This window comes from Eptesicus fuscus, chromosome 7, assembly GCF_027574615.1.
Source record: "Eptesicus fuscus isolate TK198812 chromosome 7, DD_ASM_mEF_20220401, whole genome shotgun sequence".
NCBI lineage: Eukaryota > Metazoa > Chordata > Mammalia > Chiroptera > Vespertilionidae > Eptesicus > Eptesicus fuscus.
In genome coordinates this window covers 52,601,613-52,621,415 of record NC_072479.1, presented here as the reverse complement: position 1 = coordinate 52,621,415, position 19,803 = coordinate 52,601,613, and the positions used below count along the sequence as shown (strand labels likewise).

The window sequence follows — 19,803 nt, the reverse complement described above, 5'->3', positions numbered from 1 at the left end:
ACACAAACCATTCTCTTTGGCCTGGCAGCTTTCAATGTCCTGGCAAAGGGTTAAGCAAAAATCTTAGGCTTTGCCACCAGCATTCCCACAGAGTTAAAAGCACAACCTCACCCCTTTGCCTTCCTAATCTGAAAAATAGTGGCCAGGACTGCCTCAAAGAGAAATCTTATCCAGGCCACTCTGGCCAGAAGGTCAATGAAAGTAACCAATCAATCAATCAAGAAACAAGAAAGGGCACCAGCTGGTTTGACTCAGTGGACAGAGCATCAGCCCTCGGACTAAAGGGTCCCGGGTTCAATTCTGGTCAAGGGCACCGTAGGCTCCAGGCGCATGCGGGAGGCAACCAATCGATGCGTCTCTCTCACATCTGTTTCTCTCTCTCCATCTCTCCCCTCCCTTCCACTCTCTCTAAAAATCAATGGGAAAATATCCGAGGGGAGGATTAACAACAAAAAAGAAACAAAAAAGGATAAAATAAATGAGGGATAATCCACGGAACTCAGGGGGCCTGCTTCTTTTATCTTCAGACTTAATATAGAATTTAGTTGCTAAAAATGACCACAAAATGGAATTGAGATTAAAAGGATCAAATGTTGCCTATTACTGAACACTTCACCATTGTTAGAGAAAGTTATTCATCGTTTTTTAGCTCAACTGCCTCTACATGAATGAGGAAAAAAATGCCTAACCCATATTGCCCAGATTATAAATACTAATATCTTCAGTCTACTGAAAAATTCAAAGTGGAACCAACTTGTTCAATTCTCTGGTGCCAAAGTGGTAAGGATGGTATCTCTCATTGGGGATGTGAACAAATCTCAAGGGAAGAGCCTGAAGCAGTTGGTAAAAATCTACCCACATGAGATGTGAGGTAATCTTCCTCTAAGACCACCAATGCCAAACAAAGTTCCCCCCACACTTCATCCTCTCTGCCTTCAAAGTGCTTTATTCAATGACCTGAAAGCCCAAGACTTCTGTCAAGAGAAATGTGGCAAGAACTGACAAAAGAAGAAAAAAAAAAATCTCAATTTCTTCCAATAAATACCTTACCAAATCCAAGTAAAAATCCATTCCACACCTCCAAGGACAACCAATCGTGATCAGAAAGTCATGACAATGAGATAATTCAAGAATAAAACTCCTCTTTACCTACTCAGTCAAAAAATGTGTTAAGCACCAACTGCATAATAAGTACTATGCCTTATGCTAAGGATATAGCAATTAACAAAACAGAACTATCTGCCTTCGTGAAGCTTCCTATCTAATGGGGGAGACTAAATATACAGCATGTTAGCCCTAGCTGGTTTGGCCTGCGGAGTGAAGGGTCCCGAGTTTGATTTTGGTCAAGGGCACATGCCCGGGGTTGCAGGCTCAATCCCAGTGTGGGGCCTGCAGGAGACAGCTGATCAATGATTATCTCTCATCATTGATGTTGCTATCTCTCATGTTATAGGTTGATAAGAGGTAAGGAGAAAAATCAAGCAGAGAAGTGGGATAGGATATTCAGAAAATGTATGTGGGAGAGGGGCTTTGCAATTTAGATAGCCAAGGAAATGTCCCTGTTAAGTGTGACATTTGAGTCAAGACCTGAGGAGGTGAGGCGACAAGGCTGTGCAGCTCTACAAGGAAATGGTTATCCTGGAAGATCCAGGGAACAAGTGCACAGCCCCTGAAGCAGAAATGTCCTCAAGGAACAGCCATGGACCAGTGCATATATTAGGGGGGGGTGGGGGGCAAAAGGGTGCTACAGATCTAGGGCTTTGAAGGCAATTGTAAAGTCTGTGGTTTTTATTCTGAGAGAAAAGGGAAGCCATCTCCTCTTCTGACTCCTTTCCATTAAAAAATATCAGGCACCCTACTTTACATAAGCAAAACTTTAAATTGTTTTAAACTGTGGAGATCTACAGTATAGATCATAGAGTGGACTCAAAGACAGCTGGAACTGCAACTCTGAAATTTGACTTTTGCTGACAATTTATCAGACCTTCAAGAAAGGTTCTCAGGTCTCTCAAACCTGTGGAGAACAGCAACAGGGGAAGAAAAAAAAACACAACTGAAGAGTGAACTGAATTAGCCCTAACCTTCCACTTTCCACCACTAAACTTTTGTCTCCATGCCCCTGGCTCCACAAAAGGGGAAAAGAGAAATATTGGAGAAAGAACACAAAAAAAGAAAAGGGGGAAAAAGCATTAGTAAGAAAGAAGAGTCACAAAACCAATTTAAGTGCCAGTATGACGATTCAAAAATACAATAAAACGTTAGGAATTTGTGACATTTTAAAAGTGGAACCTCCAGTCTCCATTTTGCCCACCAACATCAACCAGGGTTCAGGCGTCTTCATTTTAGTTAAGTCTACAGGAAAAAATATATACAAGAACATTCATCCAACTGGAATGGATTGGATGAATTTTCCCTTTCTTTGGCTTAATGAAACTCGGGGGCTGTTATTCGGTCACTTCTCATCATTATACAAGAACAGTTCACTATGAGTAAATAAATATTCTGTGGAACTACTAGGCTAACGGTCACACATGTTGAAAATTTTTGGCTCTACAGGAAACCGAAATCGGTAATAGTCTTCTGAGGCTCGAGTGAGTTATGGGCTTAGTGTAGGCCCAACTTTGAAGCTCCAGAAACATCTCCCTGTATGTTCCGACTCAAATCCCTGAATCCACACAAACTCGGAAACCGGCATGATCTGAAACACTCCAACACCTTTCCCTCCCATTTTTTCCAGAAAACGGAGACCCAAGAAATACATGGAGGTAGTCACCCCCAAGCATCAAAAGGGCGCAAGTTTTTAGGTCCCACTGCACAGGCCACAGGTGGCGCCCGCCCCCCCACCCTCCACCCCGCGCCCCCCTTTCTCCGTTTTTCGCCAGCGTTTTTCCCACACACTGGGGACATCTCCAGCCTCGGGGCCGTCCTTCGCCAGAGGCTCCGGCCATCACCCACCACCCCCGGCCCCGGGCAGCTCCAGCGCGGGGAACCCAGACCGGGGGCCTCTGCCCGCCGCACCGCGCGGCCGCCACGCCCCCTCCCCACGGGCCTCCCGCCCGCGCCGCCCGCCCCTTCGGCCCGGAGGTGGCCTCACCTCACGCGGGCCGTGGCGGGGAGGGCACCCACGTCTCCGCCCGCCGCCCGGGCCCACGGCCGCTCGGCTGCGGCTCGGCCCTGACGGCCAGCGGCAGCGCGCTTCTGGGGGCGGGCTCTTCTCGGCGGGGGTTTCCCCCCGGGCCCGGGACAGGGGTGCAGGGGGGGAAACTGGGGCGGGGGAGGGGAAAGGGACTTGGGAAGGAGGGGGAAGAGGGGGAGAAAAGGAGGGAACCAAAACCGGAAAGGGAGAAAAGGGGGGAGGGGGGAAATTAGAAGGGGAAGAAAAGGCCCAGAGTCCGCCCCCCCGCTGCGGCCTGCGCGCTACGTCACCACGCCCGGCATACGTCACCGCGTCTTGCGCCCGTCGCGGCCCCGCTCGCTGTGTGCCTCGGCGCGGCTGCAGACGCCCCGGACTCCTTCCAGCTCCCACCCGCGGGCACGCTGGGTAGCTCAGTGTGTCGCTCCCTTGTGTAACCTGTGTCTCAAGCTACCAATCCACATCCACTGAGATCCTTAGTCCGCCTTAAACCCATTAAGCGTGTCAGATTCACCCTAAATTTAGACATAATACTAATAACTAAAGAAATTTAATTTTACAGAGCACTTTCAAAACAGCCTTTGACTTAGGACAGTAACTCCTGAGCCCAAAAGAGCAGTTTTACAATAAAAATGTGTAGTATACATGGATAAAGATCATGTGGCAGGTAAATGTCCATGTTTTTCAGATGTAAAAATTTAATTCTATTAAAATCGCTTCTTATCACCACCTCCCTCTAAAATACAGTTCTTAAGAGTCATCTTCAGTTTGCAAACCCGGAAAGAGAGAATCAATTTAGTTATTGGTTACATGTACTTAGATAATTTACCGACCTCAAAGAAGTGTTGTAGTCTTACATTGATAGAATTCGACCATTAAATACTTACTATGCAACAAGAACTGCAGAATGTACTAAAAAACACTGAATTTTAGAACTTCAGAATGTATTAAAATGGAGAGTCCAAAAGGGCAGATATTGGCAGAATTTCTTCAGCACATTTAGAGGTGAGGGTACTCTGGCCCACAAACAAACCTATGTAGTAGGAATAATAATAAACTTTTATTAAGCACTTACTCTGTGCCAGTCACTGTAAGTGCTTTACAAAATTATTTAAATTTTTTATTTATCTCAAAACTGTGAGATAATCGTTATAGATCTGTAATCTGATATTCAAAATCCATAGGAGCAGCCCGGCCTGTGTTGCTCAGTGGATTGAGTGTCGTCCCATGCACCAAGCGGACGCTGGTTCCATTCCTGGTCAGGTTACAAGCCCAGGTTGCAGACTTGATCTCCAGTAGGGGGCATGCAGGAGACAGCCCATGCAGGAGGCAGCCCATCAATGTTTCTACCTCTCTCTCTCTCCCCTCTCCCTTCATCTCTAAAATCAATTTTTAAAAAAATTTTAAATCCATAGGACCAGACATGGATCAGAATTTAGAAAATGTCAAGTTTTAGAAAGGTAAAATGGTATGTAAAATGTATATTTTGGCCCGGCTGGCATGGCTCAGTGGTTGAGCACCGACCTATGAATCAGGAGGTCATGGTTTGATTCCCTGCCAGGGCATATGCCCGGGGTGTCGGCTCAACCCCCAAAGTGGGGTATGAAGGAGGCAGTCAATCAATGATTCTCTCTCATCATTGATTTTTCTATATCTCTTTCTCCCTCTCCCTTTCTCCCTGAAATAAATAAAAATATATTTTTAAATGTACATTATGTAGTACCTCCAAGGGTAGCATCCTATAATCAAATACTATTTCTGTAGTAAAAAACATATAAGTAGTCTCAGAATGATTTTTTAAATGGCCACAAATAATTTCACTTCTGTTCAGGTCAGGTTTAAACACTATATGAGTTACCCCCACACACAAAAATGTGGATTTTATTTTTTGGATTTTGGAATCATGGGTAATAATTTATCCCATTTCTCCAATGAAGGCACTAAAGCAAGAAAGGTTAAGTAACTTGCCAAGAGTCACACAGCTGATAAAAGGAAAAGATAGAACTTAACCAAGGTCATCTGGCTTAAAAACCTATGCTCCAAACTCCATCTGCCACTCCTGCCAGGTAAATCCCCCTTGTGAAAATAAAAGCCTTTCCCTGAAGATCTACTACTCAGGACCTTTAGGGGAGAAAAGGGAGAGTTCTGAGCAACCTTAAAATTTCTCTTCCTAAACAGAAGAAACCCCAGAGTACATCTAGCTCTCAAGCCCCTTCCTCACCTTCAGACTTCTCGCTGAGTACACAGAAGACCTGGCCAGAACACTTCCTCTCCTCTCCCAACCCTTCAGACTGGATGTTTTTTGAGCCTCACTCGGGCAAAACCGAACAAGAGCTAACAAGAGTTTGGGTTGAGGGCCGGCAGAGATATGAGAAGTATCAGGCAAAGGAAAATGCAACTCTCAAACCCTCAATTACCTGCATGACAGTGACCTAAAATGCCTGCCAATAACAGCCTCTTGTTTGAAAGTTACCCTTTAATAGTCTATCTTACAACCTCTAATCTCTCCCTTTCCCCACCAAGGCTTCCCAGCAAGGCCATTGATCTGAAGAGGAATTTCATCTCTGACCTTCGTCCCTCGGCCTGGCAGCTCACATGGGCAACCCACTGTCTCCCAGCATTGGCCCAGCAACACTTCTTTCCCCAAACAAACCAACCTCCACTCACATCCCCCACTCTGTCCTATCACTGATTATGCATCAGCAGCTTCTGCCAAGTTCTACCTGTAACTGGCTTCATCTCTCAAGTCAGATGTTTGGCTGCTCTCTCCCCTGCAACAAGGAGTCATGCCAGCTGGACCCATTCTCCTTTCCCAGCCTCTGGCGGCCAGACAGAACCGAGACCACAGCTGTTGAGACCCTGAGCCCGGGGTTTATGGCCTTCTCTCACTGTGTCACTCAGGAAGGGCCTCCCCCAACAATGATCTCCTCATTGTTCCTGGCCTTCCTATTCCTGGCTCTGGCCACAGTGGCCACTACCAGAGCTGACAGTCGATGCCTGGCATGTGGGGAGCATGCCTTGGACCTGCAGAGCCAGCGGGAGCTGCTTCTCCCCCTTGCCAAGAGAAGCATCTTGGACAAGCTGCACCTCAGCCAGCGCCCAACGCTGAGCCGGCCAGTGTCCAGAGCCGCTCTGAGGACAGCACTGCAGCGCCTCCATGGGCGCCCACAGGGGGCGCTTCCGGAGGCTGACAGGGGACAGGAATATGAGATCATCAGCTTTGCTGAGACAGGTGGGTTACTGACCTGTAGATCTTCCTCAAAACCTGACCTCTCAAGGAAAGGAAAACTGTCCTCCCCAACCTAACCCCTGACTTCCTCCCCCAAACCATCCCAACTCTTTCTTCCCAAGACCTGTAATCTCCTAATCCAGGATTCCCACTACCTCCCCCCTCTCCGCCCCCCAGTCTCTCTCTTGTCATTTAGATGTGACCAACGGGCAGCTGGGATGTGGGTAAATTTCACTTTGTTTAAGATTGCCTGCCCCCATCTCCTTTAGCTCCTCTCTCTAAAGACCCCACAAACTTCCCCAGGCTGTGGTATGAGCCCATCCACTTCCTGGGCCTGGACTCAGAGACTGGAGGCTGGGGAGTCTGTCTTTTCTCTGGCCCAGGATCCAACTTCTTCATCCCCTCTCCCCCAGATGCCTCATTTGGGTAAAAGGGCAAAATAAAAACACCAGGACTATAAGACCTCTCCAGCCTACCCCTGCCCTCTTGCCTTGATACCTTAGTTACACACATCAGGACAGGGTCAAAATGGGACATAGAAGGGTGGATAGAGGATAGAAGAGGAGAGTTACTTCCGTGGAGGGGAGAGGAGTTGGAGAACTTAGTGGGCAGCTGGAGAGAAAGATCAAGAATTCGGAGACAGTACCCTAGAAAGAGAACACAAAGTGATCTACTAGTATCTGTCCTCTGAGCTTCTTACAAGCGCTTTCTTAGGTCTGAAGGCCCTTCCCATTCCTGGTCTGTACTTCGAGACCCGGCACTCCCATTCTCAAAAAACCCACGCTGGCCCGAGGGTGAGGTGCTCCCTTACCTTGAACCAGAACTCTCTGTGTGAAATTGTCTATTTTCAGGTTTTCTATAAAGCCTGTCCTCCAATAGGATATCAACCCTGAGGTCAGGAACTGTCATTTATTCCTCATGTTATCACCAGAGGCCACTATATAGTAGAAAGAACTTACACTTACAGTGTGTACTGTGTTTTAAGCCTTTTACATATACTAATGCCTGAAGATCCTCACAACAGCTCAGTGACGAAAGTACTATCATTATCCCATTTTAGAGATGATGAAACTGAGGCACGTAGAGGTTGAGTAACTTGCTAAAGTTCACATGACTGGTAAGTGGTGGAACCAGTCATGGCTCTGGAATCCATGGCCTTGGGCACTACACCACTCTGCCTCTCCCAAACATAATAGATGCCCAATAAACATTGGTTGCGTTAAAACAACCAAATCACATTGCAGGTCAGCTTGACCATAGTCTAGAGTCCCCAGTGATGCATGAGACCTTATTCTAGTTCAAAATGTGCTTCTGTTCATGATTCAGAACACGATTCTAGAGCCAAATAGCCTGGGCTCAAATCCTTGTTCAGACACTTATTGCTCTGTGATCTGGGTTGTTAATAGTTTTCTTACCTGTAAAATGGGGATAACTGGAGGATAGTTGAGATAATTAAATAAGCTAATACAGGTAATGTACTCAGAAGACTAAGGTGGGAGGGAACAGGAAATAGAAGACTTAGCTCCTGCCCATGAGGGGTTTAGGTGCTGCTGTTGCTGCTGCTGGAAATAAGTTATTTAGAATATAAGGCAGAATGAAATCAATGCTGCCTTCAGGCACAAGAGTTTGCTGGGCCAGGATTAACTCATTGGCACCTGGTGAGACAGGGAGGCCTTTCAGAAGATTGCAAATGGGCTGCCATTATAGAGTAAGTTTGCCTTTAAATGGGAAGAGAATGGTAAATAACATCCTAAATGGAGTGGGGAATCAGGTGAAAGTCTGAAGGAGTAGATTGCATTTGGAGTTAAAAGTAGTTTGGAGATTAGCATAGGTGGACAGATGGCCATGAACCATGAATCCCTTGAACACTGAAATCCTGGCTGGTTTTGGTTTTTTTCCACCTTTGTATCCCTGACACTTAGCCCAGTTCCTGGCACATTGCAATAATAATGATGGTTGCATGCATTCCGTGTACCTGCCTCACCTCCTGTAATTCTCACAACCACCCTATAAAGTAGACTTTAGAATTCCCACCTTATGAATGCAAAAACTGAGATTCAAAGAAGATTATTTACGTGGCCAAGGTCATACAGCTTGCAAGGGGCACAATTCAAACACAATTCTCTCTGACTTCAAAGTCTGTATACTTTCCACGTATTTGCTAATCAATGAATGATTACAATGTTTAGGCCAGAGGGGACCTGATCTGAGATGAAGTTTGAAGGTGAGAATGACTGATGCCTGGATTTCACCTTTCACATTTAAATATTTTAGCCTGAAGTTTTCATTTCAATTCATTTAAGTTATCTACACCATAGTGTGAAATAAAGATCTGAAAATTGTTCTTGCTGGAAGTATAAAGAGAGAGTTTGAGGCTCTTGGGAAACTAGGGTAGGGGCCTTCAGTGGTGCCCTGAAACTGGCTCATGAGAGCTGATTGTGAATATCTTCCAACTCTGCATCCAGAGACATCACATTGATAGTTTGAAATCAGTCATGGTGGGAGAATTTATACCACAGAAATTGGCAAATACTACAAATCAGGGTGTTTTTCCCCTTCTAGAATCCAGTTGTTAAATATTTACCAGCACACCACTGCTTGTGACCTAAAAATACAAGTTAACTGCCTCCCACACACCTAATATACAATGCTGAGACAAGACAGGATAACCGTAATAGATACTCCTATTCAAAATGGAAGATGGGGAAGCACAGAGCAGTCACTGACCCATGAAAATTCTGATATTTAGCCAGGCACATATCTCAGTCTATCTCAAACCCAGAATTCCCTTGGTTAGTGCCTGATTCTGCTGCTCCCTGGTAGGATTTTCTTCTCCTCTCAGGAAGAGTCCACCACTGCTCTCCTTGAGATGTCTGAAAGCACCCTCTGAGATGTCTTTCCTTTTAAATAAGAAATGACCTGTGCTCGTGAGAAGTTGGGGGCCCACAGGCCTCTTTTCATTTTGAATTGTCTCTGTCCCTTTAGTCCAAATTGGTACTGCTTTCACTATTAAAATTACCTTTAAACCTCTGTGGGCCTTCTAAATAATAAATTATAGTCTACTCAATTAGACAAAAGGCACTCCACTCTGTCAAGACAGACCCCTACTTACGTTACAAGTCATGGTGTTGTGGGACACAACTCTTAAGATTCTTAGAAACCCTTTTGTCTTGTTGAGAGGGTCTACAGAACATCATCTTAAGTTTTAGAGCTTAACAAAGATGTTAGATCATAGCAAAGGGTCTTATGGCTGACCCTTTACTTGTTTTTTTCTTCACACCAAGGCCATGTTTTACTGGCAGTGCCCTGGGTTTGATTTTTGCCTTGAGAACATATCTTATTTGAAGAACTTTTTGCCAGACAGAGAGACAAGGAATGAAAAAATATTTTATTGTTCAATCTAGCAAGTCCTGTTTGAAATATTCTATCGAAATTCTGCTTGAAAATTTAACAGTTCTTATGATAAGGCAGCTAAAATAAGCCAAATGACACTTTCAGCATTATGCCTGGAAATATCTTCAGCTAAATTCACAACTTGGTTAGATATCACTTCTAGCTTCCAAGTTATCACAGCTGATAGCCAATACATAATACAGTGTCCCCTTTTCTCTGGCTTCCAATAGCAATTTTCTCACTGCTCTAACTGCCTTCATTAACACTCTCCTCACCATCCTTACAACCTCTGCCTGCCACCCAATCCCAAAGCCAGTGCTACATATTTTAGGTCTTTATTATGGAACACCCTACTTCTGATACTAGTTTCTCTTTTAGTTATCCATTAATATAACAAAGAAGCCCAAATACAGAGGCTTAAAAGAAAAAATACAATGTTTTTCATGATTTTGTGATTTGACTGGGCTTATCTGGACAGTTCTGGTCCACATGGGCTAGCTGAGGTCACTCATGTAACTACATTCAGGCAGAAGCTCAGATGGGGCTAGAACATCTATGATGGTCTTTGATTCTCCACATGGCTTCTCATCATTCAGTAGTCTCTCCCAAGTTTCTCTGAAGCCAAGTTGCTGGCTTCCAAAAAGATGAAGCCTCAATGTATAAGCTTCTGCTTGCACTATGCTTGCCTGTGTCTCATTGGCCAAATCAAATCACATGGCCAAGATAAGAGTTAATATGGGAAGAAATTGCACAAAGCTATGAATATTGGGAGCTGTTGTTAATTGGGAGCCAATGATGTAATAGTCTACCACAACCCCTGTGGAGCATATGTCTGCCTGCCATAACTGGAGTGACTTTAGAGGTCCTAACAGTAAGGTGCTTAGTGACCTAGCAAGAAAAGATTAGTTAGGCCAATCAGACTCTTCTGGGATTTTGGAATTGGGACACTGAAAGATCAGCTCTCTTAGCTAGGAAGAGGTGAGTAAAAGGTTCTGCAGACTCAGCACCTGTGGCCACCATTTTGGGAGTTGAGAAAGCTGATGAGGAGTCAGAAGTATATCCAAGCCAGCTAGAATATAAATTCCATGAAGGTAGAGATTGTGCCTGTATGGTTCACCATTATATGGTTCACTTAGTACATAGTCAGCACCTAATAAAAATTTGTTGAATGAATGGTCTTTTATTTCTTTAATTCTTATTTTACACTGACACCAGAGTTACTTGCCAAAAACTTGGCTAGATCATGAAATTCACCATCTCAAAAACCTTATTAGTGAAGAAAGTCCAAACTTTCAGAGAGAAAAGAATGAAGTAGACTTACATAGAAACAGAGATGAGAGAGATCATATTGGCTCTGAAAGCTGTCAAAAGCTGTCTTATTCCTGACATTCCAATTCACATGAACACTAGTTGAACTTTATTTTCTGTCCTTTTATGTCCATGAAAGTGCCAGTGGCATTCCCACAATAAAGTACTCTTAACTTGATAAAGAGAAAAAGGGTAGCTTAGATCAAATCATAATGGGCTTATGACTGCTTCCTAAAAGAGTTTGGGCTTTCTTCACTAATAAGGTTTTTGAGATGATGAATTTCATGAATTAGAGAGAGAGGAAGGGAGAGGGAGAAAGAGATACATCCACGAGAGAAACATTGATCTGCTGCCTCCTGCATGCCCCCTGTTGAGGATCGAGCCCACAACCTGAGCCACAACCTGGGCATGTGCCCTGACCAGGAATCCAACTGACAACCTCTCAGTGCATTGGACGCTCAACCAACTGAGCCACATCTGCCATGGCTAGACACCTGATTTTTTTAAGTCACTTTGGAGCAAAAGGGGTAGGTAATTACCATTTTTTTTTTTGTAAATCCATCAAAATTATACCTTTTTTTTTCAGATCAGCAAAAATATATATATTTTGGTATGCCGTAGAATTTTAGTAATTAGTTTGTGTGTGCCATGAAATGAAAAAGGTTGAAAATCACTGAACTAATGTATAGTAAAGGAGACAAGATCAGTGAAATTATATTATGAATTGGAGGTAGATTTGACAGGTCTTGCAGATAATTTCAAAGTACGAGTTGAGAGCAATCAAGGTTTTGGCTTAAGCAATGCATTTATATGGAAGGAGGAGATTGGAGGAGGAATGGGTTTTGGGAGATAAATCTAGAGTTCTTCTTTGAACATGAAAAGTTTGAAATATCATTGGCTATCCAACTAGGTTATCAGATCAGCTGTTGGATATACAAGCCTGGGGCTTGGGGAGAAATCAGGTCCAGGGGTATATATTTGGTAGTCATCAGCAAATAGATGAAATTAAAAGCCATGGGAATTGATGAGACCATTCTGAGAGAGAGTATACATATAGAAGAAAAAGGAGAAGAGAGCTCAGGACTTCCAACATGTAGAGGTCAGGCAGAGAAAGAGGAGTTGTCAGCAAAAAAAAAGATCAAAATGGAGTGGCCAGAGTCACAAAAGCCAGGAGGGGGAAAAATACTATTTCAAGAAGGAGGGAATGGTTAAGTATGTCAAACACTGCTTAAAGGTCAAGTAAGATGATTATAAAGAGATGAAACCATTGGACTTGGCAACGTGGCAGGTGTTGGTGAACCTGACAAGCGTAATTTCAGTGGAGTGGAGGGAATAAAAACCCAATGCAAGTGTTTCAGTAGGGCAGGTGAGGGATAAAGAGGGGAACTGTGGCAATCGTAATAGGGTTTGGAAGAAATACATAGACATTAGAACCACTGTGGTGAGGGACTGGATAAGGGGAATGAGGGAGGTGACCACAGGGTTTCTAGAGATGATAAGGAGGGTAGTGGCACCACCAATTCTAAGAACAAAAAGAGAGATCAGCAAGAAAGAAAATAATGATTTTCATTTGGGACAAATTGATTTTAATGTGCTGGCAGGACATTTATGTGTCCTGAAGCTTGATGATTCCCAAATCTACATGTCCAGTCCAGAGGTGCAAAATGGTCTGGACTGGACATACAGATTTGAGAATCACCAGAATAAAAGTTGTTTTGGCTCACCATGAGTTTGGGTAAGAGCTCTCCTCAGTATAAAAGGCAAACTTTGGAAAACTCTTGCATTAAAGTGCTGGTCAGAGAAAGAAAAGCCAGCAAATAAAATCAAGGAAGAATCAAAAGAGAGTTGTGTAATGAAAGCCAAAAAAGAAAGGACTTTTAAGAAGCAAAGTACAGTCAGCAACGTGGTCAAAAATGAGCAGAGTGTTCAAGTGTGCAGAGAATAGAGAGGTAGCTGATTAGAACTGACACGCAGCACACCACAATGACTGGGGCTTCTTGTGTCCACAGGCTTCTCCAGCATCAACCAGACTCGTCTTGATTTCCACTTCTTCTCTGATAGAACTGCTGGTGGCATGGAGGTCCAGGAGGCTAGCCTCAGGTTCTTTGTGCAGCTCCCTCCCAATACCACCTGGACTTTGAAGGTGAGGGTCCTTGTGCTCGGTTCACATGAAGCCAACCTCACTTGGGCCACTCAGCACCTGCTAAAGATGGATGCCAGTGGCTGGCACCAGCTCCTTCTGGGACCTGAAGCTCAGGCTGCCTGCAGCCAGGGACACCTGACCCTGGAGCTTGTACCTGAAGGCCAGGTAGCCCAGCGCTCAGTCATCCTGAGTGGGGCTGCCCAGAGGCCTTTTGTGACAGCCCGGGTGAGAGTTGGGAGCAAGCACCGGATTCGACGTCATGGCATCAACTGCCAGAGTGGGTCCAGGATGTGCTGTCGACAAGAGTTCTTCGTGGACTTCCGTGAGATTGGCTGGCATGACTGGATCATCCAGCCTGAGGGCTACGCAATGAACTTCTGCACTGGGCAGTGCCCGCTGCATGTGGCAGGCATGCCTGGCATTGCTGCCTCCTTTCACACCACCGTGCTCAATCTTCTCAAGGCCAACACAGCTACAGGCACAGCTGGAGGGGGCTCATGCTGCGTGCCCACAGTCCGGCGCCCCCTGTCTCTGCTCTACTATGACAGGGACAGCAACATTGTTAAGACTGACATACCTGACATGGTGGTCGAGGCTTGTGGGTGCAGTTAGTCTACCCCAAGGTAGGGTAGGCAAATATGCCCCCACAGAGATGCCCTTCCTTGAGAACAGGGACTGGCTCCATTACTGCCTCTGTACAGAAGGTGCAATCCCTCTTCCTGAGCAACCTATGGAAATTATCCCAACTTTGACTTAAGGAGGTCTTCATCTAAAGAGAGTCACTGTGCCCTAGCTGGCTTGGCTCAGTGGATAGAGCGTCGGCCTGTGGACTGAAGGGTCATGGGTTTGATTCCGGTCAAGGGCACATGCCTGGGTTGCAGGCTCAATCCCCAGTAGGGAGCGTGCAGGAGGCAGCCGATCAATGATTCTCATCATTGATGTTTCTATCTCTCTCTCTCTCTCTCCCTTCCTCTCTGAAATCAATAAAAATATATTAAAAAAAAAAAAAAGAGAGTCACTGTGCCTGGTCTGGGTAGCTCAGTGGTTGAGCATTGACCCGTGAACTGGGAGGTCACGATTCAATTCCCCATCAGGGCACATACCCTGGTTGTAGGCTAGATCCCCAGTAGGGGGCAGGTAGGAGGCAGCCAATCAATGATTCTCTCTCATAGTTTTCTATTTGTCTATCCCTCTCCCTTCCCCTTTCTAAAATCAATAAAAACTTAATTTTTAAAAAGTCAACCTTTAAAAAAATAAATACATACCTAACCACCAGCCTCTTTCCCAGAGCACAGTCCATTAAGCAAGCCCCACATGCTCAACTGCCATCCCAGAGACTCTGATCCACCTCCAACTATAAGCAGTGCAACCCAGGCAGACACTCATAACCTACTCTTAGTCTACATCATAATCCACTATGCATCCCTGCCCTTTCCCCTCAATGCCCATCCCTCTCTAAATAAGTTGACCCAGCCCCTTCCCTTGATTTTCTGGATCTCCAAAGATCGCCTGCCTTGGTTTCACCAAAGATTAGATCGTTACTCTCCAAAATGAGGCTCATTCCTCTCTGTATCTTGAGCTCTTTTCCCTCTTACTTGCCCGGGTGGCCCACCTAAGGCTTTCTTGGCACAACCATATCCATTCTTTATCCTTCTCTGCCCTGCTCTATGCCCTTGGGGGCTGACTCACCTGAGTTCCTTTGGCCCCTGCTTCCTGCTGAATTTGACTAAAGGAAGACACAAGCAAGAAGTCCAAATATTTCTTATTCATGCTCACTCGGCCTAGGTGCCATGTGTGACTGTGGCTGTGACTGTGTCCCTACAGCTCCTGTCTGGCTCCTCTCTCCCATGGCTTCAGCTTTGCCTGGGTTCTGATATCACTGCTTCCATGCTACACGCTTATAATGGCTCTCCACTCTTACTAGTACCTCAGTGCTTCAATATCCCTCATTGGTTCCCTTAACCCTGCCCATACCTCTGTAAAGAAGTCCTTCAATGCTCAGCTGGTGTTGCTCAGTGGTTAAGTATCGACCCATAAACAGGAGGTCAGAGTTTGACTCCCAGTAGGAGGTGTGCAGGAGACAACTGATCAATGATTCTCTCTCATCATTGAAGTTTGTCTCCCTCTCCCTTTTCTTTCTGAAATCAATAAAAAAATATTTTTTTAAAAGAAGTCCTTCATTAACTCTTCTCAGTGATGCAAACACAGACAGCTGAGTGGGTCTTTTGTCTCCTGTGAGAACCCCAACTGACAGGCCAGATGACAGCCTGCCTGCTGTATCCATTTCTGCTCTCCTCACACAGGTTCCTCAGGGCTGAGCTATTGTGTCCATTCCATACTTCATGCCCTGCCTTCTCCAGGCTGCCTCCCCTCCTTTGTTAGGCCCCCTGCACCCTTTATTAGCCTGGTCTCAAGGCTAATAAAGACCTGAGTTTTACCTGGTCCTCTCTTCCCCCTGTACTCACAGATCATTGCTCAATCAGAAAGTAGGCCAACAACCTGTGGGCACACATGTGGGGGGAGGCAGAGGAATGGTTCAGACATGGCTGCCTTCCTTTCACCAACTCTCAGGCCTCCATCCAGGAGTCCTTATTGGAAGCTGGAACCAGCTAAGGGCTGCTACAGTAGGGCAGGGAGAAAAAAAGGAAGGCCTGGAGTGAGAAGAGGGAGGAATTTACTTTGCGACTGGGTTTCTGGGTTCTCTCTAGACCAGACATTTTCAAGAATTTATAATAATAAAAGTGTAATATGCTAATTAGACTGGACAGCCAAACAACCTTCCGGACGTCATTCCGGATGTCCTTCCAGACGAAGCATTGGGGGCCAAGGCAGAGGTGGTTAGGGGCAATTAGGCAGGCAGATAGAGCATTTGGGGCTATCAGGCAGGCGAGCAGTTAGGGGCATCAGGCCATCAGGCAGAGTGGTTAGGGACAATCAGGCAAGCAGGCAGGTGAGTGGTTAGGAGCCAGTGGTCCCAGATTGCGAGAGGGATGCTGTGGGATCGGGCCTAAACCAGCAGTCAGACATCCCCCAATGGGTCATGGATTGCAAAAAGGTGAAGGCCGGGCTGAGGGACCGCCCCCCCCCATGCACAAATTTTTGCACTGGGCCTCTAGTTTTTTTATAAGTTTTTATTTATTTCAGAGAGAGGAAGGGAGAGGGAGAGAAAGATAGAGACATCAATGATGAGAGAGAATCATCAATCAGCTGCCTCCTGCACACCCCTCACTGAGGATTGAGACCACAACCTGGGCATGAGCCCAGACTGGGAATCGAACCATGACCTCCTGGTTCATGGGTGGATGTTCAATGACTGAGCCACACCAGCTGGGCTGCAAGTATTTTAAAAACATTCAATACCTGACAACAACAACAATAGCCATCTTGTGTGAATGCCTGTCTTGAACCACAAATATATAGGTCATATAACAGAGTTGCATCTTATTGATCACATCACATAATAAGGTTGCGTCTGATTAGTTCTTAGTACCAGAAATCCTTATTTACAAGTATAGACATTTTATTTATTTATTTTTTTAAATATATTTTTATTGATTTTTTACAGAGAGGAAGGGAGAGGGATAGAGAGTTAGAAACATCGATCAGCTGCCTCCTGCACACTCCCCACCGGGTATGTGCCCGCAACCAAGGTACATGCCCTTGACCGGAATCGAACCTGGGACCCTTGAGTCCGCAGGCCGACGCTCTATCCACTAAGCCAAACCGGTTAGGGCGACATTTTATTTTTTAATGATTTTTTAATTGATTTTTAGAGAGAGAGGAAGGGAAAGGGAGAGATACATCCATGAGAGAAACATTGATCTGCTGCCTCCTGCATGCCCCCTATTGAGTATGGAGCCCACAACCCGAGCCACAACCTGGGCATATGCCCTGACCAGGAATCCAACTGGCGACCTCTCAGTACATTGGACACTCACCAACTGAGCCACACCCACCAGGGCTAGACACCTGGTTTTTTTTAAAGTCACTTTGGAGCAAAAAAGGTAGGTAATTACTATTATATTTTTGTAAGTCAATCAAAAGTACAGTTTTTTTGTCATATGAGCAAAAAATATATTTTTGGTATGCCGCAGAATTTTAGTAATTAGTTTGTGTGTGCCATGAGATGAAAAAGGTTGACAATCACTGCTCTAGACCTTTGCCCTCTTCCCCCACCGTTTCCTCCCTTTGGTTGGACAGCCCTGCACCATGGGTCGATATTGTCTGCAGCCCAAGGCCGAGATTTTGCAAAACCCATGTGGCCTTTGGGTTACGTGATGTCTGTGTTTGCTCAGCTTATAACCCCCTTCTACCAGGGTCTGAGGTCCTTGGAATAGGAACCCTAGAGGAGAAAGTCTGAAAGGGACCTCCTGAGGGACTGCAAGGCTGAGCTGTGGGGCTTCCTGAGCAACCTCGTGGGCGTTATCCCACCTCTAACTTGAGATCTTCATCTAAGGAGAGAATTTAAGGGAATCTTCTGGTACCTCTCCCTTCACCCACCCAACTCCCCTCCCTCCCACCACTTCAGTCCCCAGAGCCAAGACTAAGGGGAGGTAGAGTGAAGCACTCACCTTAGGGGCAAGGGAGAGGGAGAGAGAGATAGAAACATCAATGATGAGAGAGAATCATTGACCGGCTGCCTCCTGCACACCCCCTACTGGGGATTGAGCCTCCAACCTGGGCATGTGCCCTTGACCGCAATCGAACCTGGGACACTTCAGTCTGCAGGCTCTATCCATTGAGCCAAACTGGATAGGGCAAAAATAAATAATATTTTAATTCAATATTTTTTAAAACATCAAGATTAATGCCAAAAAAAAATCCATGATGAAAAAAGGCAAAATTTTGCCGAAACCGGTTTGGCTCAGTGGATAGAGCATCGGCCTGCGGACTGAAAGGTCCCGGGTTCGATTCTGGTCAAGGGCATGTACCTTGGTTGCGGGCACATCCCCAGGAGGGGTTGTGCAAGAGGCGGCTGATCGATGTTTCTCTATCATCGATGTTTCTAGCTCTCTATCCCTCTCTCTTCCTCTCTGTAAAAAATCAATAAAATATATTTTTAAAAAAAGAAAAGAAAAAAGGCAAAATTTTAAATAAACACGGGATCAGTATCCTTTCTTCTGTGGCTCTGCCTTCTATAACAAGGAGAAAGAGTGGGTATGTCTGCTTTCAAACCTTTTCTTCCAGAGTCCCCTGAGTCCCTAACTCTAGACTGTCAGACTTTTCTCATTTAAGCAAGATAATCACTCAGGATTCTTCTACTTCCTTACCCACCCCTAAGCCTTGTCGCTATCCCCCAGCCCCAACCAGGTTGGTGGTAGGGCGGGCCAATGAGGCAGATGGCTGGAGTATTTATAACTCAGGAGCACTTCTTGGGAAAAGTGACTAAGATGCTAAGAGCATATTTATAGCTGGGTTCTGACGTAAGTGTCAGTGAGGAGGTAGGGCCAAGCCAGGCACAGCAGCAAGAGGATAGGAAGAGCTGGAAATTGGGGGCACCTGACAGAGGGGAGGGGTGGGGTCAGCGACTCCTGCAGCTATTTCTTGCTGCTTCCCTGGACTCTGCCTCCTGGCACCAACAGGTAAGCCCTCTGAAACGCCGTTGTGGGCAAAACCTCTGTCTTACAGTTCTACGGCCCGGACCCCAGCGGGTAGAGGGCTGTCACCAGCCGGATCAACAGAGACGGAGCTGGGGAGAGCACTGGACAGAGGGGCTTGAATGTTTCCGGCCCTGGGGGGAAATGCAGGGTGGACAGGAGGTCTGTAAAGTCTCATTGTCCCTTCTCCCTGCTCCCCTCCACGAGGTGCCTTGAGTTTCTAGGAAGAACCGCGCACCCATCACCAAGTTCCACTGCCACCTGCCAGCGTGATGAGGTCCAAAACCAAAGGCAGCAGCGATGCTGGTCCTAACAGCACTCTCTGCTCTCTGGCAGTGGCGAGATGTGAGAGCAGAGGGACCAGCTTCTCTGTCTCCTGTTGGGGAGTCAGGGTTCCCAGAGTGAGAGGTTGGGAAGCACTGCATCTCTCCACCCCGCTGGGGGCCCCTTCTCTGGGAAACGGGTCAGAGCGAAGACAGTGGCTGTCGGTAGCACTGCACTGCCACACGGTGGACATCGGGGGTACTGAAACCCAGCCCCCAAAGCACCACCTCTCGCCCTGCTTGCTGCTGGATTAGCAGGCTCTCTTGACAGCCCCCCACCACACCCCCGCTAAATAGCGGGGAGATGAATAAAATGGAGTGGGGGCACACTTCCAAATCACGCTCTCTTCCTCCCTCTTCTTGAAGAAACTGAGGTGTAAGGAGAAAGGCTAGCATGAGGCCTTCCCTCGTAAATTCAAGGTGGAGGGGCCTGGCCCTCCGATTTATAGTCAGTGAGGGAGTGGGATAAGGACGGCTGGGACTGAACTAAGGTTGCTGCACTTTTTGTTTGTTCTTCTCTTACAAGTCCTAAACCATCCATTTCTCATCCCCATTAAGAGAGACCTGGCACCACTTGTAGGATGCCCCACATTTAAGCAACTCTCACAGTCCCTGCAAGAGAACCAGCAGCTGGGTACAGGCCCCCCCAAGTCCCATGCCCTCTGCCAGCCTTGGTG

The 19,803-nt window shown here is 46.1% G+C and overlaps 2 protein-coding genes across 2 annotated transcripts in view; one reads left to right on the top strand and one right to left on the bottom strand.

Annotated features, from left to right (window-relative positions):
- R3HDM2 (R3H domain containing 2) overlaps window positions 1–3,306 on the bottom strand; it is a 163,422-nt gene extending 160,116 nt beyond the window's left edge. Inside the window, exon 1 of the mRNA XM_054718933.1 lies at window positions 3,095–3,306. The gene's annotated coding sequence lies outside the window, so the exon portion shown is untranslated. The remainder of the gene's footprint in view (window positions 1–3,094) is intronic.
- Window positions 3,307–6,052: 2,746 nt separating this feature from the next.
- Window positions 6,053–13,818, top strand: INHBC (inhibin subunit beta C). The gene is made up of 2 exons (XM_008148687.3): window positions 6,053–6,365; window positions 13,073–13,818. The coding sequence occupies exons 1-2, from the start codon at window positions 6,053–6,055 to the stop codon at window positions 13,816–13,818; spliced, it is 1,059 nt and encodes a 352-aa protein (XP_008146909.3).
- Window positions 13,819–19,803: the final 5,985 nt, after the last annotated feature.